This window comes from Myxine glutinosa, chromosome 6 (assembly GCF_964187855.1).
Source record: "Myxine glutinosa chromosome 6, kmMyxGlut1.1, whole genome shotgun sequence".
Classification (NCBI taxonomy): domain Eukaryota; kingdom Metazoa; phylum Chordata; class Myxini; order Myxiniformes; family Myxinidae; genus Myxine; species Myxine glutinosa.
This window is the reverse complement of record NC_136266.1, coordinates 166,987,345-167,014,410: the sequence shown is the minus strand read 5'-3', so window position 1 is coordinate 167,014,410 and position 27,066 is coordinate 166,987,345. Positions and strand designations below refer to the sequence as shown.

Here is a 27,066-nt window from a genome sequence, read left to right as displayed (position 1 = left end):
CCCACCTTCACCTCAAACACACCACTGTTCCCGTCCTTCGTCCTTACAGCTGTGCGCGCTCTTTTGTACATTGCCATCACAACTCTGATCAACCATTCCTCCACTTCTAACTTCCTCAATGCCCATGTCAATACTTTGCGTGGAACCCGATCGAATGCTTTCTCCAGATCAACAAACCCAAGAAACAACTTCTTCCTCTTCTCCCTGTACTTCTCCTGCAACTGCCTCACAATGAAAAGCGCGTCTGTCGTTCCTCTTCCTGACGTAAATCCAAACTGCATTTCGTCGATCTTCACCTTCTTCCTTATCCTCCTCTCCAACACCCTTTCCAATACCTTCATTCCATGCTCCAATAACTTTATCGCTCGGTACGAGCCACACTCCAGAGGGTCACCTTTCCCCTTGTATAGAGGGACAAGGGTACTCAGTTCCCAAGCCACTGGAATGCGGCCTTCTTTCACCACCAGATTACTGATCTCTGTCATTCTCTTCACACCCCAACTTCCTGCTGCCTTCAACATATCTCCCACAACTCCCGTCGGCCCTCCCGCTTTTCTACTCTTCATTGCTTTTATCGCTTCCTCAACTTCCTTCTCAGTTATCTTCTCTGTCGGTCCTAAAACTGGGTTACTCTCTATGTTGCCATCCCATTCATTCTCTGTATTCAACAGCATTTCCATATATCTTTTCCATCTTCCTTTAATTCCATCTGGGTCCACAACGATTTGTCCCACTTCATCCTTCAAGCAACTCACCCCCATCACATCACACCTCTCTTTCGCTATCTGCTTTGCAATCCTGAATACCGCTCTCTGACCCTCTTCCGAATCCAAGCGTTCTCCGAACATTTTCCTACATGTCTCCTGCGCCTTTGCTACCTCTTTCTTTGCAGCCTTCCTGGCTGCCTTTTAACTTACATGCTCTGCTTTTTCTGCTCCCGTACCCTTCGCCTTCTGCCACTCCTTGAACTTCTTCCTCTTCTCGTCAATCCTCTTTCCAACTTCATCATCCCACCACCATGTTTCTGAGTGCCTCGGTGGTCCTTTTGTCCATCCACATACCTCACCAACGGCTCCCAACAGACTATCTTTCATTGACATCCAACCACTTTCAAGCTCAACCACATCATCCTCGACCCAACTCATCCTCTCTTTTAATGCCTCCCTTACTGTCACCTCTTTCAACCTCCACACCTTCATTCTCGGTTGGTACTTCACCCGCCGAGCTCTCCTCGCACCTTTCACCCTTATGTCGCAGACAACCAAGTGGTGCTGTGAATCAGCCTCCTCCCCCGGGATCACCTTTGTGTCCCGGCGGTGCCCCCTATCTCGCCTACGCACCATCAGGTAGTCAACAGTTGTCGTCGACCCACATGACGTGTATGTAACAAGCTTATTATCCCCTTTCTGGAACTGGGTATTACAAATCAACAAATCAGTTCCATCAGCAAACTCCAAAATCCTTTCACCTTCTCCATTTCTCACACCATATCTGTAACCCCCATGAACTCCCTCAAAACCGTCCATACTCCTTCCCACATGTCCATTTAGGTCTCCTCCTACCACAACAACTTCCTCATCTTTCACGTTTTCCATCAGCTTCTCTATCGCACACCAGAACCTGTCCATCTCTTCATCATATCATATCACCATATCATATTTAAGCTTGAGTTAACGATAACCAATAACTGTTTGGTGGTACCCTGCCTGGCACCCGCTATAAACCTATACTTGTATGGGTTCTTATGAAGTTTTGGGATTCAGAAAAGCCGAGGAATACAAAGATTTACCTCTTTACATATAATACTGAAAAATCATTAACTAAAACTTCCTGACGCTCAGAGATAATATCCTGGAGCGACTCATGACGAGGAACATATTAATCCACTGGCTGAGGGGGTCCCCGTGTGCATGAGATGTGCCCTAAGTTACTCTTCATAATATTGAAGTAGACCATGAGACATATCAAAAAAGTTTGGGTAGACTTTTGGTAACCCGGCAGTAACCGAGGAAGTGACGTCATTATCCATGCCCTTTGCCGCTCTATTGATACCAAAATTTAGGGGTAGGGGAAACATAAATCGCAATAACTTTGGAAGTATAAATCACAGAACTACAAAATACCCATTAAAATGTTTGTATTTAAGTACTCTATTCATTACAATAATCATTATGCAAATTAATATGTTAATGAGGTCACCAGAGGTCAAAAGGTCACAAAACCCGGGTACAAGTGAAAATTTCACACTGCTCCAAAAAAATACCCACCAAGTTATGGATTTACTCGCTTTTACATTTATGATGCACGAAACTTTTAGAATAGATGCTACCTATTATTTTGATATGCATTTGGGGCCTTTTAATGCCTAAGTTTATTACGTAATATCAATTGAAAAATGTCACAAATTTAAAAGGTGGAATTTTTTCAAGTCTTTGGGCATACAAAGTATGCTGTCATGCTGGGACCATTTGTTAGCAATATGAAGGTGCATATGAACAGTTTTTGTTCTCAAGAATTCTCCTATGCTCTTTAGCTTTAACCCTTATTGCTCTGTAAGTAGGAGGCCCAAGGTCAAAGGTCAACTTTAATCGAATTCCGTTGCCAGCGCATGTCAAGCGGCATGCATCCTTTGAGAAAGATCACATTGTTTAATCTTGAAGTTTTTGTTTTAATCAAGGCAAGTGACTTTCAGTTTATGTCTTCACCACAAGGTTGGATTTGGTCTTTGATTCCTATGTCGAGGGGTCCATAAAATATTCCGAGAGAAGGCGCCGTTCAGTTAAAGCGGCAATTGAAATGAACATTATCAATTACGACACACCATTACCTGTAGAAATGGACAGATTTTGGGCATCAAGCAATAATAAATTTAAACTCCAGATGCTTCTTCACTCACAAGCCATAAAGCGCGGAAAAGAAAGACCTTCCACAGTCAACGTTGTGGCAAGTTCTTTTTCAGGTGTATCTGGTGCAGTTACATGCCAGTCTGTCAAAGATGGCTGTTCAACAGAGATGCCAGACCTCAGTCACGATGTAGAAGAGGCGGATGCTCGTATCATTCCACATGCGATGCATGCGGTCAAAAGTGGAACTGAACGTATTATCGTATTGTCTGGTGATACAGATGTGTTTGTACTGCTTATGCACTACTGGAATATTCTTCATTACAATGGCCTCAGCGAACTTTGGCTAAGGGCTGGTGTTGGAGATTCAACGAGATACATTCCAGTTCACACATTAGCACAAAAGGGTGGAGAAGAACTTTGCTATGTGCTACCACTTGTTCATACCCTGACTGGCTGTGACTACACAAGCAAGGTGGGAACAAAACATGCAGCCTTGAATAATGCTAGTCCATCTGAGTATCTGAAAGACTTTGATTCTGGAACAAGTTGTACCGACAGTTTCATGGCGTCCTGTGAGGCATACCTGGTACAAGTTATAAAAAAGAACACCAAGTGCACAACAATGGATCAATTAAGAGACCACATGTACCATCACAGTAAAGGTGTATCCTTGGAGCAACTTCCGCCAACTAGCCATGCAATACAGCAACACATCCATAGAGCGTTTTATGCAACCTATCGGATGGTGACTTTGTTACACCCTCATAAGCCCACATCACTGGATCCAACTGCCTTTGGCTTCAGGGAAGCAGATGAACTTTTGATGCCAACTAAAGGCATGAGACCAATTCCTGAAGAATACACAGTTTTGTGCAATTGGAAAAAATGCAGCAATGACAGATGTGCCTGTCACAAAAATGGACTTCCCTGCATTAGTTTCTGCAAGTGTCAAAGTCTCCAGGGTGATGAACAAATTGTGCAATGCAAAAACCCCTCTGGTTCAACTCGGTATTAGCATAAAGGAAATTCCTTTATGGTATTAGGTATGTAGCAGTAATTTACTCTGTATAAGCATCGCTGGGTCATCTGGATCCCTTTGACAAACATGCGAGTAAGCAACGGTAAATTACTAAACTTGTGGACAATAGAAACTATTGTGTTAAAACATGTACTTGTCTAATGGTCTATCATTGCTTGAGATATGTCTCTTTCATTTGACTGGCAGATCAGGCATAGATAACATTTTATGGAACCATGGGCATCATTCCCATGGGTATTTTTAAATGCTTCTTGGCTTCAAATAAGATTTCAATTAAATCTAACCTTATGATGTGTCCGCCTACTTGACAAAACACTGAGGGTTAATACAATGGACTGGAGCATAAGGGAACTCTTCACAAAACATAACTCAGAATACATTCTCAAATTGCTAAAGAAGGTACTAGTATGCAGAACATTCTATTATACTTATGGACTGCAAAAAAATCTGCCTTTTAAATTTACGGCAATTTTCAGTTGATGTTATGTAATACAATTAGGCATTAAAAGGCCCCAAATGCATATCAAAGTAATCAGTAGCATCTATTCTAAACGTTCCATGCATCATAAATGTAAAAGTGAGTAAATCCATAACTTGGTGGGTATTTTTTTGGAGCAGTGTGAAATTTTCACTTGTACTCTGGTTTTGTGACCTTTTGACCTCTGGTGATCTCATTAACATATTAATTTGCATAATGATTATTGTAATGAATAGAGTACTTAAATACAAACATTTTAATGGGTATTTTGTAGTTCTGTTATTTATACTTCCAAAGTTATTGCGATTTATGTTTCCCCTACCCCTAAATTTTGGTATCAATAGAGCGGCAAAGGGCGTGGCTAATGACGTCATTTCCTCTGTTACTGCCGGGTTACCAAAAGTCTACCCAAACTTTTTTGATATGTCTCATGGTCTACTTCAATATTATGAAGAGTAACTTAGGGCACATCTCATGCACACGGGGACCCCCTCAGCCAATGGACTATATGTGCTTTATATCGTTTTTGGCCCCATCTCTCATGGTGAAGAATCACTGAAATTTTTTTATTATCCGCATCCTGATCCTTGCCAAAATCTAATCGTTTCGTCTTTTTCACACACCCAACCTCTCCACAAAATTTCATCTGAACCCATTCACAACCTTTTGAGATATCCTGCGCACAAACAGACGGGAGTGAAAACATAACTTACCTTCCTTAACTTACGCCACTTTGTCCACAGACGGGTCCACTTTGTTAACTTACGTCCACCTTTGTTGGTGGAGGTTATCATGCAAAAATTGACTATGGCATTCCAGAAACTGCAGAATTTTTTTGTATACAAAGTCCAGACTCGTGGAAGAGCTAAAACACAGAACAGATCAGAATGCAACAGAACAAAAGGAACAGTAGAACTAGTGGGAAGAAACACCAACAGCAGGGCTGATGGACAAAATAGATTGAGTTCGGCAAAGAAGGGGTTTGGGGAAGGATGAGGAGTATGGGAAGAAGCCTGGTGTGAACAAGATCGATACAAAAGCAAACTCATGAAGGAAAAAGTGGAAATTTTGGTTGGTGGGGAGGCTGAGGATGGGGTGGTTTAACGGAGGTACAAAATATCATGCATGGTTTTGGATGGTAGATGATCTAAGATGGTGGGGATCAGCTGTGTTGAAGACCTGGATGGAAGAATGAGATTCAAGAAATGTGGAAGTTGGTTCCACAGGTGGGCAAAAAGGGGAACACATGAATGGAGGTGGGCAGTGATTCTGGATCTTGGAAGTTTCACTAGAAGGGGGTTGATGGTGGGCTGCTTGCACCCTGCAAATACCTGGTTGAGGGTGGGGGGGTCAAAGCACAGAGATGGCAGAGGGTGCAAGACCAGAAAGGAGGTGGTAGAAGACAGAGAGACCACTGATCTGTCTGTGATGGCAAAGTGATAGACCCATAGACTCTGCTTCATCGCTGGAGACTCCAGTGATCTCGAAGGCCTCGGTTTCTGCAGTGTCAAGCTGAACAAGGTGTGAGGCAGGGGAGCCAGCCCAGAGGGAAGAGCCGTATTCTTTGTAGCAGCAGATGAAAGCCGTGTTGGTGGATAAGAGTTAAGGTGTGCCAAGGAAAGGCTTTGCACGACAGAGGATAGAATACCCAGTCAGTGACTGGCTTTGGATGCCGACTTTGAAATGCGGTTTGCCCAATAAGTATCCTTGCTTAGAGTAAGAGATCCCAATAAAGAGTTTGAGTGACTGAACTTTGTCGATAGGGTTGTTAAGAAAATAGATTGGAGGGTTTACCATATGGTCCTTTCAGAGAGTGAGTGTGTGTGTGGGATTTTTTCAGGATTAAAAGACATATTCCAAGTGTTTGATCAGATTGTGATTTTTGTCAAGGTCTGAAGAAGGGGAAGATGCTGTGTATGTGAAAGATGAGGGATGTTATGGTGGAGGTTAGAGTCATCAGAGATAATGAGGATTTTACAGAGGGCCAGAGAGATCATTGATGAAGATTAGAAAAAGGATGGAGCCTATAACACTCTCTTGGGACACTCCATCCTTGACAGGGAGAGGAGAAGAAAGGATTCTGTTGAGAGCCTCATGCTGGCTACGAGAGTGGAGGAAGTCAGTAATGCATTGGTGGAGTTGGCCTTGGATTCCATAAGCAGAGAGTCTGGAGGGTATGGCGGGATGCCCAACTGTATTGAAAGCTCGAGATGTATCTTGGGAGATGGCCCTGATCTCATGTCTGATATTGCGGGCCTCCCTCCATAGTTGGGAGAGTCGAAGCAGCATGTCGAAGGTAGAGTGACGAGATCTGAATCCAAATTGATGATTTGTGCTGAGGTCATTTGAGAAAAGGAATGATTTCATATCAACTGCAATGATGGATTCCTTGACCTTGCTGATTATTTGAAGCAAGCTAATAAGTCTGTAGTTAAGGGGATCGGTTAAGCTTTAAAATATAGAAGCTTTAAAAAGGAAGCAAGATGGTTCAGGTGTTTCCCTCCCTCCCTCTGATGGTTCACAGACAGTTGGCTAATAGACTATAATTGCTTCTACGTAGTGTTGTAGTAAGAAAGCAGGAAGTAATTGTTTTTATGAAGTATCTGCCACTTTAAGATAAACTACTGAACATATACATTTTTTTCCTCAAAATTCCTTTGTAGGGTTGAGGCCTGATCTGGTGTTCTGCTCTGTCCGCAACCATCTCTCTCCATAAGTCAGATGGAGAGCGAGGGGGCTGGGAGTGGGGCAGGGGGCGGAAGGGTTTTACAAGTCATACAAAAACCCACTAATTTTGTGAGAATGATTCTGGGGAATTAACCTTTCCATTAGACATGGATTCTTTGCTGAAGAATTCAATCTTGATTCACCCTAAGACTGTATATGCAATTGACCTAATTTATGGGAGCATACAATGAGATAAAAAAGAAAAGGAGAAAATACATTTACGGTACATTCAAACCCAGCTGGGTACATTTAAAGTATTTTGGACAAGATGTGCAGTTGTTCCATTTCTTTTAAAGTATAAATCTCATCTTGTATAAAATTTCAGAATATGCTGAATGTGTATTGTGTTTTCTTATCTTTGTATTGCAGTTTCTGCAACATACCACGTGTGCCTTGCAAACAGAAGATGTATCCTCCTGCGCTGTGCCAGCTGCGGCAGTCTGCACATCGACCTTGCCAACTGGGGCAGTGTCCTCTTCTGCACAGCCGACAGCGACGGTGTCGTCCTGTGCCGTCCCCACTGCAATGGTGTCCCCGTGCATTGTCCCCGCCACGGCGGTGTCCCCGTGCATTGTCCCCGCCACGTCGGTGTCGTATGCCATACCTGCTGCATCACTCTCATGCATGCTTCCGACAGGCACATTCACCAGCAAGCAAGTCATGCCGATCTTGCATGGCTTTAAGGAAGGCGTTGTATCGGAGTCCGCTCCAGAGGTGGGGAGTTTGTCCATATTTCCCAAGGAGGCAGTTGCTACGTCAGCTTCAGAGACGACTGTGGAAGCAAGGTCTTTTACATCTGCACCAGTCATGGAGGTGACTGCTGTGTCAGCTTTGGTACAAGACATAGAGGACAGTGTTGTATCAGAGTCGGTGGCTTTGTTGGAGCCTGCTGTGGAGGTAGGGGCTTTATCAGCATCTGTGTCCACCTTGGATGTGGGCACTGTTTCACCATTGGCATCTGCGGTCAACGTTGTGGCTATGTCAGCAACTGGTACCACAGCAGAGATGCTGGCTGCATTGGCATCCGTGCCCACCTTTGAGGCAGGTGATATGTCAGTGTTGGCACCTGCCTTGGGGGCATGTGACCATGTGTCAGTGCTGGCGCCTGCCATAAAGATTGGGGATGGGGCTCTCTCGGTAACAGCTGTCGATGCCAGCGCTGCGTCACTGTCGGTGTGTCCTGGGTTTGTGGGCAGTGTGTCACACTTTGTACCTGCAGCGGATGTTGAGGCAATGTCGGACTCTGCACTGGTGGTAAATGCCGAGGCTGCATTGGTGTCTGCAAGCGTGGTGAAGGATGTGGCTGTTGCTGTGTCAGAGACTGCGACTGCGTTGGATGCAAAACTTATCTCGGTGTCAAAACCCATGCTTGGGGAGGTGGCTATGTCAATGTCATTGCCGGTATTGGGGGGTGCAGCTGTGTCAATATCTCCCCCTTTTTTGGGGGCTGCGGCTGTGTTGGCATCTGCCCCAGTATTGGGGGCTGCAACTGTATCGGTGTCTGCGCATTCAGTTGAGATGGGAGCGCTGTCGCAGTCTGTGCACATCATGGGGGATGGAACTAGGTCGTTGTCTGCTGTTGCCATGGAGGCTGATGCTGTTTTGGAGCCCATTTCCACTGTTCAGGCTGGGGGTTTCTCGGTGTCTGCGTCTGCTGTGGAGGCCGAGGCTATATCGGCATTGGCACCTGCCCGGGTAGATGAGGCTGTGTCGGCGTTTGCAACCGCCACAGATGCTAGGGCTGTATCAGCACCTTCACCCATCACAAAGCATGGGGATATGTCGACAACTGCACCTGCCAAAGAGGCTCAGTATGTGTTGGTGCCTGCAACTGCCCTTGAGGCTCGTTGTGGGTCTGTGCTTGCAACTGAGGTGAAGACTCATGATGTCTTGACATTTGATCCCACCAAGGAGGCGGCAGTGGTTGGACCAGCAGAAGATGAACCAACATCTGCATCTGCAGAGGATGAACCAACGCCTGCATCTGCAGAGGATGAACCAACGCCTGCATCTGCAGAGGATGGACCAACGCCGGCATCTGCAGAGGATGGACCAACGCCTGCATCTGCAGAGGATGGACCAACGCCTGCATCTGCAGAGGATGGACCAACGCCTGCATCTGCAGAGGATGGACCAACGCCTGCATCTGCAGAGGATGGACCAACGCCTGCATCTGCAGAGGATGGACCAACGCCTGCATCTGCAGAGGATGGACCAACGCCTGCATCTGCAGAGGATGGACCGACGCCTGCATCTGCAGAGGATGCACCGACGGCTGCAACTGCAGAGGATGAACCGACGGCTGCATCTGCAGAGGATGAACCGACGGCTGCATCTGCAGAAGATGAACCGACGGCTGCATCTGCAGAAGATGAACCGACGTCTGCAACGGCAGAGGATGAACCGACGTCTGCAACTGCAGAGGATGAACCGACGTCTGCAACTGCAGAGGATGAACCGACGTCTGCAACTGCAGAGGATGAACCGACGTCTGCAACTGCAGAGGATGAACCGACGTCTGCAACTGCAGAGGATGAACCGACGTCTGCAACTGCAGAGGATGAACCGACGTCTGCAACTGCAGAGGATGAACCGACATCTGCAACTGCAGAGGATGAACCGACGTCTGCAACTGCAGAGGATGAACCGACGTCTGCAACTGCAGAGGATGAACCGACGTCTGCAACTGCAGAGGATGAACCGACGTCTGCAACTGCAGAGGATGAACCGACGTCTGCAACTGCAGAGGATGAACCGACGTCTGCAACTGCAGAGGATGAACCGACGTCTGCAACTGCAGAGGATGAACCGACGTCTGCAACTGCAGAGGATGAACCGACGTCTGCACCTGCAGAGGATGAACCGACATCTGCAACTGCAGAGGATGAACCGACGTCTGCAACTGCAGAGGATGACCCGACGTCTGCAACTGCAGGGGATGAACCGACGTCTGCAACTGCAGGGGATGAACCGACGTCTACAACTGCGGAGGATGAACCGACGTCTGCAACTGCGGAGGATGAACCGACGTCTGCAACTGCGGAGGATGAACCAACGTCTGCATATGCAGAGGATTTGTCATATAGACCATTTTTGGCTCCCACAGAGAATGTGTGCGACATGTCTGCGTCTGCTCTTGACTTTGCTGTGGAGAAAGCACCAGCAACCAACGAGTATGCAGGGGATGTGCTGGTGCTCAGCGCTGGTGCGGGGGTGGTGCTATTGCCTGATGAGGTGGAGGTGCCAGCACCCGACAAGGTTGTGGGTGAGGTGCCAGCACCTGACGATGCTGCAGTGGACGTTCCAGCACTTGAGAATGCTGCAGTGGAGGTGCCGGAGGTGCCAGCACCTGACGAGGCTGCAATGGAGGTTTCAGTGCCTGAGGAGGCTGCGGTGGAGGTGCCAGTGCTGGAGGAAGCTAGGGTGGAGGTGCCAGCACTGGAGGAGGCTGCAGTGGGGGTGCCGGCACCAGAGGAGGCTGCGGTGGAGGTGCCGGCATTGGAGGAAACTGCAATGGAGGAGCCGGCGCCGAAGGAGGCTGTGGTCGAGGTGCCGGCATGGGAGGAGGCTGTGGTAGAGGTGCCGGCGCGGGAGGAGGCTGTGGTAGAGGTGCCGGCATGGGAGGAGGCTGTGGAAGAGGTGCCGGCGTGGAAGGAGGGTGTGGCCGAGGTGCCGGAGCCAGAGGAGGCTGCGGTAGAGGTGCCGGTGCCAGAGGAGACTGCGGTGGAGATGGCAGTGTCCGTCGAGGGTATTGAGGAGGCGTCAGCGCCCGTCGTGGGTATTGAGGAGGCATCAGCACCTGTCCATGGTATAGAGGAGGCGTGGGCACCCATCGAGGTTAATGAGTCGTTGGTGCCCGTCGAGGGTATCAAGCCTGTCGAGGGTGCTGAGGTGTCGGTGCCCGTCGAGGATGCAGAGGATGCGTCTTCACCCATACGCTGTACACGCTCATTCTCCATGGAGAAGGTCCTACTGCAGTCATGCTCTGGCGCAGTTGGATCAGCTGCTGTGCCATTTTGCTCCGCTGGAGATGGAGCGGCGTTTTCTACATGTGCAGCAGAAGAAAGAGTGGATTTAGAATGTGCTGTATTGACAGGTAAACAGTTTGCATCGGGTTCATTTTTTTCCATGGATTTTTGGCAGGACTTTGACATCCTTTCTTTCACCCATCTACATCTTGTTGCCTACCCTCACTCACTGTCTTTGCTCCATTCTCCTCTCACATGCCCTTCCTTTTCTTTCTTTCTTTCTTTCATACTTTCCTCTCTTCCTGTTCAGATTTTTGTTTCATTTTTGCATTGCATTCCTCCCTGTTGTCTATTTGTATGGAAACGTATCCATGAGCAAGAGACATTAGAAATGTATGAAGCATTCAGAAAATCGTGATTGGTGGAGGAATGTTGACATTTAGTTTCCTTTTTTCTTTGCATCGATAATTGCAAAAATTTGTGATTATTTTAATCTGTTAAAATTACACGACATCTCTGGGAAGTAAACAATAGCTGTAGCAGGCAGTGTGGATCATAAATCATATTCTGAACCCACACATCGACTTTCAAGCAAGGGAACAATCGATGAAAATGAATTTCACATCATCACTAATTTGCAACTTTTATTGTGGTCTCTTGTAGTTCGCATTAATGTAAGTGGTGTTGAACACTTAAATAATTATTCCGCTGTTGTCCATGTGTCCATCTGTCCCTGATACGTTTTTGTTCCCGTGATAGCTTGAGAACGGCTGAAGGGATTTAAATCAAACTTAGATTAAGTATGTAAAATGATGTAAAGATGAACTGAATAGATTTTGGGGTCAAGAGGTCAAAAGCCATGTTAGGTAACAAGACCAATAGTGTAACAATGGCGTCGCCGGAGAAATTTCATACTGATCGGATCAAGCATTATACTTGTCGATTTATGACATCATAATGAAGGCACCTATGACATCATCATTAACATATGTTATTCCCCATGGGGAGTACTTCATCCATGGTGGTTTCAGAGATATATATATATATTTTTTTTTTACAAGATGGCGCCCATACCACATGACCGCTGACGTCATAATTATCATTAAAAGTTCTGCAGGAAGAGCCACTCCTATGGTGAAAATTGTGTAGTCAATCGGACCAACGGTTGCAGTCTCAAAATTTAAGGGACATACATACATGCATACATACATGCATACATACATGCATACATACATACATACATACATACATACATACTGTTACGTGCTCCTCCCCGACCCCCTGGTCACGGTGTACCTCCGAGCCCCGAGAGGAGCCACGGCCGAAAAATATGTTATTCTGTGTCAAATATCAACAGGGAAACCACACCAATGGTTATCAACAAACAAATATTGTATTAAAAATCGCACAAGAATAACGATACAACAATAATAGCAATCAAAAGTACAATCAACACATCTTATGATGGTACCATCAGCTAGTATAGGATAACTCACTGTGCTCCAAGTGAGTGGAAAAAAAACATTCCCCAATGTCTCTATAGCTCAAAGTTGATCCCCTCCAGTGATCATTAGAGCGATGTCGAATCGAAACCCGAACCCCGTTCAGATGACGGGCTCGGTCACACCGCCAAAACAGCAGAAAGGCATATGCGGCCGAAGCGGCGCAAAGAGTCACATGGTCCAAAACTGCATAAAGCAAACTCAAGGCGAATGGGAAATCCAAAGACACCACTGCGTAAGGAAAACTCAAGGCGAATGGGAAATCCAAAGGCGCCCTCCAGGTCTGAACTTTCACGGCTCAGTCAGCGAACCGCAAATTAATCTTCCAAAAGCCACGGTGCACACACACACACATCAGATACGTCTGAAAGCGGTGGAAATGGCTGACGAAGCAAATACCCTGCCTGACGCGCGAAGCGTACGAATCAAAATGGCCGACGGCTCGGTCTCGAGTCGCGACGACACGGCGTCGCGATATAATATTTCCCTCAAACAATAATAATAATTATAATACATAGAACCAGAAATGTTTCAAGTGGATGAAAACCACAACACCGGAAGTGACGAATCCGTAACACTTCCCCCCCTCAAGAGAGAAAGCTTGAACATAGTGAAAACTTTCTTTGCAGGCAAAACTCTCCCAACAAACAAAAGTAAACACACCCAAATCATAAATTCCCGTGAGCAACGATGATCAATATTTCCCAAAAATAAAGCAACAAAACTTCAAACAACCTACAGAGATTTCCAAAGTTAATTCACTCTGGACAAAGCATCAGCAACGACATTGTCCCTGCCCTTTACATGCTCAATTTCCCAGTTGAACTCCTGCAAAGCCAAACTCCATCTCATCAACCTCTGATTTTTATTTTTAGTTTCTTTTGAACGAGGGTTAAGGGGTTGTGATCAAAAATCCAAAGTCAAGCAAATCTATAGCACTTTTTCCGGGAGGCCGAGCTGAGAGCCAGGTTCCATGGTGGTTGGGTGGTGAGGCCTGGAAGTATTCACTACATGGACGCCTTTAGGAACGTGGAGATCATGGTTAATCCGTGTATGAGAGTTCACAACCTGGACGCCTTTAGGAACGTGGCGTTCACGGTTAATCCGTGTAGGAATTTTGGCTCGGCTGCTCCGCAGCATTCAGTGCTTCAACTCTTCCTAACTTTCATAATAATCACGGTTGGACCACTTGTCGCTGTAGTCACCTGAATAGCGGTCTCCTTCTCGGCCACTACCCTGATAATCATCCCTCCGGGAGCTGCCGTAACTCTGGGAGCCTCCATCGTAATATCGACTGCGGCCACCACCAAAACTACTACTCCCACCCCGGGAGCCATAGCCACCCCTGAAACTACCTCCACTTTTTCCTCCTCTGTAGCCCCCTCGACGCCTATGGCCTGCCTTCTCTACTGTTATGGTCCGACCATCCAAATCCTTGCCATTCAAATCCTTTTCTGCATCTTTGGCGTCCTTTGTGTTTTCAAATGTGACAAAGCCAAATCCTCTTGACTTTTGCATCTCCCTGTCTTTTATCAGCAGCACTTCCAAGAGCGGTCCATATTTGCCGAAGACAGAATCCAGAACATCTTCCCTTGTGTTGAAGTTCAGTCCACCTACAAAGAGCTTGCCAACATTGCTTCCATCCCTGACTTGTGTGTGCTGACACTTAGTTTCAGGGCACTTCCTCTTCTCTTCAGAGCACTTCCTACCCATAGCACGAGTCACGGTACAGGATGGAAAGATACCCGGAATCTCCTGCTCTACCTGTGCGGTGTTATTTTCCATACTAGGCTTTTCAACAAACATCGGGTTACCAGAAACTTGACCACCGGCCAAATCATTCCCGATAACAAAAGATACTCCCTCTACAGGAAGAGTGGCTTGTAAACCTACGGTGAACGGTCCTGACACCAAATCAGACTGCAAATAGATGACATGAAGTGGAGCTTTAACAAAGCCACCAACCCCCTGTAAACGAACACTAACACCAGTTGCTGTCTTCTCTGACAATGGCAAAATGCCTTCAAGCATCAAAGATTGATGTGCTCCTGTGTCCCTCAATACCCTAACCGGTCTCTGGTTAGTCAAGTCTCCATCCAGTGACACAAACCCCTCTGAAATAAAAGGTTTGTAACCCTCGTGAACAAGGTCGTTCTGAGATGCCGGAACTTTGGCATGGGAACCTTCACAAGACTCTGTCCTCCAAGGACGATTTCTCACATTTGCCAATGCATTCGGAGTTGTACTAGTCTGACTCCGCTCCTGATTTTTCCTTTCCAGGGCGAAGCATTGGGACATCAAATGTCCAGGTTTCTTGCAAAAAGCACAAGTAGGCCAGGAGGAAAAACTCGTGGTCTGCCTCGAGCCCCCCAGAAGATAAGTCTGTCTTGGAACTGTAGACTTCTGATCCCTAACAGTCGCGGTATCAGATCTGTCCTCATAGACCTCTCTAGGCCGCCCCCATGAATCTTCGTTCTCCGCACCGGAGGTACCGTAGCTCCACTGTTTAAGTCTAGGCGAGAAGTTAGGTTTGTGGATCCCCACCCTGTGTGTCAAGGCATAGTCATCTGCCACGGTGGCTGCCTCATACAACTCTGGTACCTTCTTTTCCTCCAGATGTACTTTAATGTCCTCGTGGACACACTGTTTGAATTCCTCCACCAAGATCAATTGTCGCAACAGTTTGAAGTCTTTCCCAACCCGTTTCGAATCACACCACCGATCAAACATGGTTTCCTTCATTCTGGCAAACTCCACATGGGTCTCACTCTCCCTCTTCCTGGCATTCCGGTATTTTTGCCGGTAAGCTTCAGGGACCAATTCATAGGCTTTGAGAATGGTTTTCTTCACTATCTCATAATCTGCAAAATTGGTCAATCTGTAAAGCCGAAAATATATCTTGAGCTTTACCCACCAGAACACTTTGCACTAACATAGTCCAGGACTCCACAGGCTATTTTAGCATTTGAGCCACTTTCTCAAAGTGTATAAAAAACTTGGCTACCTCCTTTTCATTGAAGGGTGAAACCAGCCTCACATACCTACCAACATCCCAAGTGTTCTGACTAGTTGTCGAACTAGCCGGCATGGATGCTACCTCTCCCCGTTCTTCCATTATTTGCAGCTCCTTGAGTTTAAGTTCCCTCTGACACTCCATGTCACGTTCCTTTAACTCCCTTTCGGCTCTTCTTTCCTCTGCTCTTTCCTTTTCTCTTCTTTCTTCGAGTTCCCTTTCAACTCTCCTTTCCTCTGCTCTTCTTTCCTCGAGTTCTCTTGCAGCTCACCTTTCCTCTGCTTTTTCCTCTGCTCTTCTCTCCTCAAGTTCTCGTTCCTGTCCTGCTCTTTCCTTTTCTGCCTTCCTTTCCTCTGCTTTTAACCTTTCCTGGCTCTGCAGTTGCATCTCCAGTTTCCGGAGCTCCAGATTTTCTTTTTCTTCGGGTAACCAATCCAAGGCTACCTCTGTCCATGTGCCCGGTCCCACCAGAGATTCTATCACCAATGTCTGCATCTCTGCTTTCTTCATATTAACTCGGACCTCCAAGTTAAAATGTCTGGCCAATATCAAGAGTTCCGATTTTTTAAACGCTTGGAACTGTGCCTCATTAGGGGACGCCGCAAACTTTTCTGCGTCAAACACCATGGTGACTATCCGTTAACACCTGTTAACCTTCACACAAAAATTTTTCAAAAAAAATTTTTTTTTTGAAAAATTTGGGAATGTGAGGAAAATTCTAAATTTGGGAATGAATGAATGATCGTTTTAAGGCCATTTTCCCCGCTAGAGCGGGGGTTAGCCTTGCGGGCCCCATGACAATCATAGTTCCCTGTTTGAGGCAATGTTTTTATGGCCGGATGCCCTTCCTGACGCCAACCCTTGGTCACGCTCTTAGGATGCACAGGGATACGGTGTACCTATTCTGAATCGGGGTACACACCGTGATCATTCATCCCAGCAAGCTGGTACTCAATTTGCCGACCTCGGAAGGATGACAGGCTGAGTCAAACCCCCTGGCGTTAATTCAGCGATCGACTGGGATTCGAACCCAGGATCCTAGGATCCCAAGCCGGCACCCTGACCGCTAAGCCAACGCCAGGCTTTTGGGAATTTGGGAATTCTTTCGGGAAAACGCCAAATTTGGGAATTTTTGGAATGCTAGGGAATTCTATCCCGGACGAATGTTATTAGGGAATTTAATCCCGGACGAAGACCCAATTTCGAGCCACCGAGTCAATTGGATGAGCCCCCAATTTCTGTTACGTGCTCCTCCCCGACCCCCTGGTCACGGTGTACCTCCGAGCCCCGAGAGGAGCCACGGCAGAAAAATACGTTATTCTGTGTCAAAAATCAACAGGGAAACCACACCAATGGTTATCAACAAACAATTATTGTATTAAAAATCACACAAGAATAACGATACAACAATAATAGCAATCAAAAGTACAATCAACACATCTTATCATGGTACCATCAGCTAGTTTTGGATAACTCACTGTGCTCCAAGTGAGTGAAAAAAAACATTCCCCAATGTCTCTATAGCTCAAAGTTGATCCCCTCCAGTGATCATTAGAGCGATGTCGAATCGAAACCCGAACCCCGTTCAGATGACGGGCCCGGTCACACCGCCAAAACAGCAGAAAGGCGTATGTGGCCGAAGCGGCGCAAAGAGTCACGTGGTCCAAAACTGCATAAAGCAAACTCAAGGCGAATGGGAAATCCAAAGGCGCCCTCCAGGTTTGAACTTTCACGGCTCAGTCGGCGAACCGCAAATTAATCTTCCAAAAGCCACGGTGCACACACACACACACACATCAGACACGTCTGAAAGCGGTGGAAATGGCTGACGAAGCAAATACCTTGCTTGATTGACGCGCGAAGCGCACGAATCAACATGGCCGACGGTTCGGTCTCGAGTCGCGACGACCCGGCGATGATTCTTCAGAATCCCAACGCCAAACCTGACACCCAGGTTGATCAGTCACAGCGATAACCCCTATCGCAGGAATTCCTATCCAGGAAATTAAAAGTTCACTCGTGTCTCTTGCTCGACAACGTTAGATCCAGAACGCAAAGCAACCAGCTTCTTGTCCGACTTTTCGCTCCTTTCTTTTCTCTCACCTCCTCTTCTTCTTCGTCTCCCGGTTCCCGATCCGGTTTCCTGTTTCATTTAACATTAACCTTTTTACCTTTTGACAATAATAATGGCTATTTCCCTCAAACAACAATAATAATAATAATACATCGAACCATAGCCTGGTGTTGGCTTAGCGGTTAGGGTGCCGGCTTGGGATCCTAGGATCCTGGGTTCGAATCCCGGTCGATTGCTGAATTAACGCCAGGGGGGTTGACTCAGCCTGTCATCCTTCCGAGGTCGGCAAATTGAGGACCAGCTTGCTGGGATGAATGATCACGGTGTGTACCCCGATTTAGAATAGGTACACCGTATCCCTGCGCATTCTAAGAGCGTGACCAAGGGTTGGCGTCAGGAAGGGCATCTGGCCATAAAAACATTGCCTCAAACAGGGAACCATGATTGTCATGGGGCCCGCAAGGCTAACCCCTGCTCTAGCGGGGAAAATGGCCTTTAAAAAACGATCATTCATATTCATGCATTCATTCATTCATTCATTCATAGAACCAGAAATGTTTCAAGTGGATGAAAACCACAACACCGAAGTGACGAATCCGTAACACATACATACATACATACATACATACATACATACATACATACATACATACATACATACATACATACATACGGACAGACAAACGCTGTTCTCGATGGCATTGCCCTCCTGGCTACGCCGTAAAGATTCTGTTACTGCACTAACTTTTGAACCAGTGATGGGATTTTTACCAAACTTGGTACTGAACAAGTACCTATTATGATGAACTGATTCAATTTCAGCATCACATGTCAGAGGTCATGTCAGGTAAAAAATATGATAACTAGTGAACAGCTGAAGGGATTTAAATCAAACTTGGTACAACTATGTATCATGATGTAATAATGTGGGCAGAGGTATATCAGTCGATGTTGTGATGTCGAAGAGTGCCCTTCTAGTTGGTTTTATTTCCTGTACAAAAATGCACAAACTGTGTCCTGCATATTTTATTTGTGGTAAGTGAATATTACTTGCACATGATATAAATATAACATCTACGAGCAAAAGTATCTGTCACCGGTGACTGGAAAGTTCAAGTTAGTATATCAATTTAAATTATTTTGTGGACTTTGAAAAGGTTAATTATGTTGCACTGCTGGTTTCACTCAAAGCCAAATCTCTCAGCTACTTCCAGTGCATTCAGAACGTATTCAGACCCCTTCACTTTTTTCACATTTTGTTATGTTGCAGCCTCATGCTGAAATCGTTTAAATTCATTTTTTCCCTCATCAATCTCCACTCAATACCCCATAATGACAAAGAGAAAACAGGATTTTAGAAAGTTTTGCAAATGTATTAAAAGGAAAAAACTGAAATATCACATTGACATAAGTATTCATACCCTTTGCTATGACACTTGAAATTTAGCTCAGGTGCCTCCCATTTCTCTTGATCATCTTTGAGATATTTCTATACCTTGATTGGAGTCCACCTATGGTAAATTCAATTGATTGGACATGATTTGGAAAGGCACACACCTGTCTATGTAAGGTCTCACAGCTGACGATGCATATCAGATCAAAAACCAAGCCATGAGGTCGAAGGAACTGCCTGCAGAGCTCGGAGACAGGATTGTGTCGAGGCACAGATCTGGGGAAGCCTACAAAAAAATTTCTGATGCATTAAAGGTTCCCAAGAGCACAGTGGCCTCCATAATTCTTAAATGGAAGAAGTTTGGAACAACCAGGACTGTTCCGAGAGCTAGTCGCCCGGCCAAACTGAACAATCGGGGGAGAAGGGCCTTGGTAAGAGAGGTGACCAAGAACCCGATGGTCACTCTGGCTGAGCTCCAGAGATCTTGTGTGGAGATGGGAGAAACTTCCAGAAGAACAACCATCACTGCAACACTCCACCGATCTGGGCTTTATGGCAGAATGGCCAGACGGAAGCCTCTCCTCAGTGAAAGGCACATGAAATCCCACAGAAGCTTGTGTCTCACAGTCTGAGAGTCCTTTAGGTGCTTTTTTGCAAACTCCAAACGGGCTTTCATGTGTCTTTCACTGAGGAGAGGCTTCCGTCTGGCCACTCTGCCATAAAGCCCAGATCGGTGGAGTGTTGCAGTGATGGTTGTTCTTCTGGAAGTTTCTCCCATCTCCACACAAGATCTCTGGAGCTCAGCCAGAGTGACCATCGGGTTCTTGGTCACCTCTCTTACCAAGGCCCTTCTCCCCCGATTGTTCAGTTTGGCCGGGCGGCTAGCTCTAGGAGCAGTCCTGGTTGTTCCAAACTTCTTCCATTTAAGAATTATGGAGGCCACTGTGCTCTTGGGAACCTTCAATGCAGCAGAAATTTTTTTGTAGGCTCCCCAGATCTGTGCCTTGACACAATCCTATCTCTGAGCTCTGCAGGCAGTTCCTTCGACCTCATGGCTTGGTTTTTGCTCTGATATGCATTGTCAGCTGTGAGACCTTATATAGACAGGTGTGTGCCTTTCTAAATCATGTCCAATCAATTGAATTTACCATAGGTGGACTCCAATCAAGGTGTAGAAACATCTCAAAGATGATCAAGAGAAATGGGAGGCACCTGAGCTAAATTTCAAGTGTCATAGCAAAGGGTCTGAATACTTATGTCAATGTGTTATTTCAGTTTTTTCTTTTTAATAAATTTGCAAAATTTTCTAAAATCCTGTTTTCTCTTTGCCATTATGGGGTATGTTTGTCATTATGGCATTCACAATGACATTGTCACAATGACATTCTCTTTGTCATTATGGGGTACATTATGGAGTGTAGATTGATGAAGGAAAAAATGAATTTCAACGATTTCAGCAAAAGGCTGCAACATAACAAAATGTGAAAAAAGTGAAGGGGTCTGAATACTTTCTGAATGAACTGTATACCGCCCACCACATAATGGCCACGCATCATCGGGCAGCGGAGGTTCATTTTGTCTAAAATGTGGGCAAAATACAGTAATAGCTATTTTAAATAATATTACTCCATGAAGATTTGTATTAAATCTCCTTTATTCCAGATGTTCATGTTAATTTTAATGATTACTGCAAAAGAGAAAAGAAAAGTGAATGTTGAGTTTTGTCTGCGTGCACAGATTTTCAAACACAGTGCGGGAATCCGCCGCCGCATGCTGGAGACATTTGAATGCACAGACCTACACCACAGTTCACAATATATAGAAGATAGCAAAAATAAAACTGTTTCAATTTCCTAATTTATGTTATATACTGAACTAGTAAAGGCAGCAACGCTGGATTCCTCCTCCCACACCTTCCACTCCCCCATCCCCTCTCCACTCTTCCTCCCTCCATCCCCACTCTCTCCCCTTTCTTCTCTTCCTCACTCCCCTCTTCTACCTCTGTCCCCCAACTTCCTACCCTTACACTCTCTCTCCCCACCACTCTCCCCCTTCCTTCCCCCTAATCTCACACTAAGTCAGCAATAGTGGAAATTCCGAAATTCCATGTGATGTAAAATGTGACTTCAAAGCTTCAGCAAGCCTCCTTCCCTCTCCTCCCCCCCCCCCCCCTCATCACCCACCCTCTATCCCATAGTGTACAGTATAGTGACATGGGGTGATGCTTCTCTCTCCTTCCTCTCTCTCTCTTTCCCACCTCTCTCTATCTCTCCCCAGCCCTCTCTCTCTTTCCCTCGGTCTCACTCCACTCATTGCACCATCCCTCCCTCCTGGAGTGTACAGTATAGTGACATGGGGCGAGGCTTTGTTCTCTACCCCCCCCCCCCTTCCCTTCTCGCTCCCCTCTCCCTTACCCTTCCCCCTTCTCTACCCCTCTCTTTCCCCCCTCCCTCCTCACCCTACTTCCTCCTTGCCCTCCCCCACTCCTCTGTCTCTCTCCTAACCCTTTCTCCCCCCTACCCCTTTCTCCCCCCTGCCCCTTTCTCTCCCCTACCCCTTTCTCTCCCCTACCCCTTTCTCTCCCCTACCCCTTTCTCTCCCCTACCCCTTTCTCTCCCCTACCCCATTTCTCTCCCCTACCCCTTTCTCTCCCCACCCTCTCTCTCTCTCTCTCCCCTACCCTCTCCCCCCCCCCACCCCTGGCTTCTCTCTCTCCCCCACCCCTCTCCCCTCTCTCTCCCACCCCTCTCCCCTCTCTCTCCCTCACCTCTCTCCCCCACCCCTCTCCCCTCTCTCTCTCCCCTCTTTCTCCCCCATCTTTCTCCCCTCTCTCTTCCCCATCTTTCTCCCCTCTCTCTTCCCCACCCCTCTCCCCTCTCTCTCCCCCACCTCCTTTATTCCCACCACCCCTTTTCCCCCTCTCCCTCACCCTGCTCCTTCCCCTCCCTTCTCAATCTCCCTCACCCCTGTCTGTCTCTCCTCCACCCCTCTCCCTCCCCCATCTCCAACCCTGTCTCTCCCCCACTCATCTCTCCTCCCTTATTCCCTCCTCTCCCCTCACCACCCCTCCTCCCTCCCCTCATCACCCCTCCTCCCTCCCCTCACCACCCCTCCCCCCTCCCCTCCCTTCTCTCCCCCACTCTTCCCCTAACCTAACTGTCCACAAACCCACGCCAGTGCAGAGTCCGACATTGCCTCAACATCCACTGCAGGTACAGAGGGTGACGCACTGCCCACAAACCCAGGACAAACCGACAGTGACGCAGCGCTGGCATCGACAGCTGTGGCCGAGAGAGACCCATCCAAAATCTTTATGGCAGGTGCCAACACTGACATATCGCCTGCCTCAAATGTGGGGCACGGATGCCAATGCAGCCAGCATCTCCGCCGTGGGACCAGTTGCTGACGTAGCCACAGTTGCTGACCCACCCCCTCCCCTTCCCCACCTACTCCCCTACCCCTTCCCCTCCCCTACACCTCACCATCACCTCCCCTCTCCCTCCCCTTCCTCTCCCTTTCCCCTCCCCTTCCTGTTCCCCTTCCCCTCCTCTCTCTCTCTCTCTCTCTCTCCCCCTCTCTCTTCATATTCCCTTCATGAAGCGACTCTGCGGTACCCGGCAATGCTGGGTACCATTTGCTAGTGTTGTTAATAATGGTTGCTCTACCCTTACCAATTCCTGGAAATCCTGAGAAAGTGTTTTGGTTTAATATTATTTTTGGCTTTTGAATCATTTAGTTATCACATCTAACTTCATAAATTTCATCTAACTTCATCTAACTTCATAAAGATTCGACTTCCGGTCCCTCGAGCGATGAGGCTTGCTTCGATCTCTCCACGGCATCAAAGTTTGAGTGTTTTCCCGTTCGTTTCTTTGTCAAATTTACGCTGGGTATTTTATTGTGTATGTGTTATTGTGTGCTTCTATTTGGTTTTGGTTTTGTAGTTGTTGCAAACTTGTGTGTAATTAGTCGTTTTTCTGTTCGCGCCTCGTGCGCGGCCTGGTCTCTCCGGGCTCCCTCCCCCCCGTCAGTGTTTTGTGAATATAAGTTCTTTCCTTCATAGTATTTGCTTGTTTCTTTGATTTTCTTTTCTCCCCCCTACCTCTCATGAACATCTTACCCTTTGTCCAGCGTTTTGAAAACAGAACAAACAAATAAACAAACAAACAAAAAAAAAATGCTATATTAATTCTTTCTCTCCTCCCGGACACGTGCTTGTTCGCTCTCCTCCTCGTCTCGACTTGTGCCCCACCCCCTATATCTCGTTTTTCTTCCACCTCTGCTCCTGCTTTCTCAAATCCACGTTCTCACTTAGAGACTTTTCCCAGATTGTTTTTCATGGTTTTGTTTAAATATTATTTAAATATGTTTAAACCGGAGCCGTGATGCTGACGCCGCCCCCCCCCCCCCCGAATTTCCATGTTTTAAACGTTTTCCAGTGTGTACCCTGGATAAGAATAGGTACACCGTAGCCCTGCGTGTCGTAAGAGACGACTAAGAGGGTTGGCGTCAGGAAGGGCATCTGGCCATAAAAACATTGCCTCAAAAAGAGAACCATGACAATTACAACTACATATGGGCAGGGTACAGCCCGAAGTGGAGATCGGTTTCTGAGGTTTGGGACATGGAATGTAGGGACAATGACAGGGAGATTAGGAGAAGTGGTGGAAGTATTGGTCAGAAGAAGAGTGGACATATGTTGTGTGCAAGAGACGAGATGGAAGGGAAGTGGTGTGAGAATGGTGAAGGGTAGGCAGGGACAGAAATACAAGTTTGTGTGGCAAGGGTGCCTGGAGGGCGTGAATGGTGTTGGTGACCTGTTTTCTGAGGGGTTTGTAGACAGTGTGGTGAGTGTGACTAGAGTGAGTGACAGGTTGATGATGGTGAAAATGATGATTGGAAAGCTCTTGATGAACGTCATCTCGGGATATGCTCTGCAGGTTGGTCGAAGCGATGAAGAGAAGGACAAGTTCTGGTGTGCGATAGAGAAGCTGATGGAAAACGTGAAAGATGAGGAAGTTGTTGTGGTAGGAGGAGACCTAACTGGACATGTGGGAAGGAGTATGGATGGTTTTGACGGAGTTCATGGGGCTTACGGACATGGTGTGAGAAATGGAGAAGGTGAAAGGATTTTGGAGTTTGCTGATGGAACTGATTTGTTGATTTGTAATACTCAGTTCCAGAAAGAGGATAATAAGCTTGTTACATACACGTCAGGTGGGTCGACGACAACCGTTGACTCCCTGATGGACCGTAGGCGAGATAGGGGCACCTCTGGGACACAAAGGTGATCCCGGGGGAGGAGGCTGTTTCACAGCACCACTTGGTTGTCTGCGACATAAGGGTGAAAGGTGCGAGGAGAGCTCGGCGGGTGAAGTACCAACCGAGAATGAATGTGTGGAGGTTGAAAGAGGTGACAGTAAGGGAGGCATTAAAAGAGAGGCTGAGTAGGGTCGAGGATGATGTGGTTGAGCTTGAAAGTGGTTGGATGTCAATGAAAGTTAGTCTGTTGGGAGCCGTTGGTGAGGTATGTGGATGGACAAAAGCAACACCGAGGCACTCGGAAACATGGTGGTGGGATGATGAAGTTGGAAAGAGGATTGACGAGAAGAGGAAGAAGTTCAAGGAGTGGCAGAAGGCGAAGGGTACGGGAGCAGAAACAGCAGAGCATGAAAGTTATAAGGCAGCCAGGAAGGCTGCAAAGAAAGAGGTAGCAAATGCGCAGGAGGCACGTAGGAAAATGTTCGGAGAACGCTTGGATTCGGAAGAGGGTCAGAAAGCAGTATTCAGGATTGCAAAGCAGATAGCGAAAGAGAGGTGTGATGTGATGGGGGTGAGTGGCTTGAAGGATGAAGTGGGACAAATCGTTGTCGACCCAGATGGAATTAAAGGAAGATGGAAAAGATATATGGAAATGCTGTTGAATACAGAGAATGAATGGGATGGCAACATAGAGAGTAACCCAGTTTTAGGACCGGCAGAGAAGATAACTGAGAAGGAAGTTGAGGAAGCGATAAAAGCATTGAAGGGTAGAAAAGCGGGAGGGCCGACGGGAGTTGTGGGAGATATGTTGAAGGCAGCAGGAAGTTGGGGTGTGAAGAGAATGACAGAGATCAGTAATCTGGTGGCGAAAGAAGGCCGCATTCCAGTGGATTGGGAACTGAGTACCCTCGTCCCTCTATACAAGGGGAAAGGTGACCCTCTGGAGTGTGGCTCGTACCGAGCGCTAAAGTTATTGGAGCATGGAATGAAGGTATTGGAAAGGGTGTTGGAGAGGAGGATAAGGAAGAAGGTGAAGATCGACGAAATGCAGTTTGGATTTATGCCAGGAAGAGGAACGACAGATGCGCTTTTCATTGTGAGGCAGTTGCAGGAGAAGTACATGGAGAAGAGGAAGAAGTTGTTTCTTGGGTTTGTTGATCTGGAGAAAGCATTCGATAGGGTTCCACGCAAAGTATTGACATGGGCATTGAGGAAGTTAGGAGTGGAGGAATGGTTGATCAGAGTAGTGATGGCAATGTACAAAAGAGCGCGCACAGCTGTAAGGACGAAGGACGGGAACAGTGGTGAGTTTGAGGTGAAGGTGGGAGTGCATCAGGGGTCGGTACTAAGTCCACTACTATTTGTAGCTGTGATGGAGGTGCTGGCTCAGAACGTAAAGGAGGGTTTACCGTGGGAGTTGTTGTATGCAGATGATCTGGTGTTGATTGCGGAAAGTATGGATGGACTGAAGGAAAAGATGAACAAGTGGAAGGTATGTGTGGAGACAAAAGGTCTGAAGGTGAATATCGGAAAGACGAAGGTGATGGCAAGTGGTAAAGCATGTGGTGAGGTGGAAAGAATTGGGAAGTGGCCCTGTGCTGTGTGTAGGAAGGGTGTCGGAGTGAACTCCATTCAATGTACAATGTGCGCTGAGTGGGTTCATCAAAAATGTCGTGGTCTGAGAGGGTCATTAACCAGTGTGGCAGCTACATTCAAATGTAAGGTGTGCACAGAGGGAGCTGCAGATGGAGGAAATGTTGAGTTGGATCTTGGAGACGGCGTGAAGCTGGAAGGTGTGAAAACATTTTGCTGCCTCGGAGACATGCTGAATGGAGAAGGTGGATCAGACTCGGCAACGGTTGCGAGAGTGAGATGTGCATAGAAGAAGTTTCGGGAACTGAGTGGCGTGCTGATCATGAGGGGAGTGTCGTTGAAGCTGAAGGGAAAGGTGTATGCTGCATGTGTGAGAAGTGTTATGATTTATGGGAGCGAGACATGGGTAATGAACGTAGAGCAGCAACGAAGGTTGGAAAGGGTGGAAATGCGAATGGTTCGACGGATGTGCGGAGTCTCGTTGAGAGAGAGGAAGACAAATGATGAATTGCGAAAGAGATGGGAATAGAGCCTGTGGTTGATGCTGTGAAGAGGAACAGGTTGAGATGGCTTGGTCATGTGTTGAGGAAGGATGAAAGTGACTGGTTGAGAAGAGTGATGGAAATGAATGTAGAAGGAAGTAGAGGACGGGGAAGACCGAGAAAGACTTGGCTAAAGATGGTGGAAGAAGAAATGCGGGCAAGGGGGTTAACAAGGAGAGATGCAGAAAATAGGGCAAAATGGAGAAGATTGTCATGGGGACCGCAAGGCTAACCCCCGCTCTCGTAGGGAAAATGGCCTTTAAAATGCATGTTGTTTTAGTTTTTGTATCTAACTTCATAAATTTGCGACTGAACTCAGACTTTTGTACCCCTCTATATCAACAGTTGTTGGATGTTGTTGTTCTGTGACCCTCCCGTTGTATCATATCCCATCATCCATCCTTCATTGCTATATCCACGAGTTTTAAATATTTTCAATTGTTTTCAAATCGTGCATTTTTACTAAAATCAATTACTGTATGGAAGTTGGAATGCCCATTTGCATGACTACATGCAATTAGTGCAGATATGGGAAGGGCATAATAATTCCTCTTCATTTTTTTTGTTTTAATGTATAGGTATAGGACCAACCCGTAGACATGCATTTTCATTATTTACATGCACTGCAA

The 27,066-nt window shown here is 46.7% G+C and overlaps 1 protein-coding gene across 1 annotated transcript in view; it reads left to right on the top strand.

Moving 5' to 3' along the window:
• SRCAP (Snf2 related CREBBP activator protein) overlaps positions 1-27,066 on the top strand; it is a 349,731-nt gene that overhangs the window by 85,943 nt on the left and 236,722 nt on the right. Inside the window, exons 4-5 of the mRNA XM_068118884.2 lie at positions 7,460-11,186; positions 22,223-22,360. Of these exons, the coding sequence (XP_067974985.2) occupies positions 7,460-11,186; positions 22,223-22,360 (3,865 nt within the window). The remainder of the gene's footprint in view (positions 1-7,459; positions 11,187-22,222; positions 22,361-27,066) is intronic.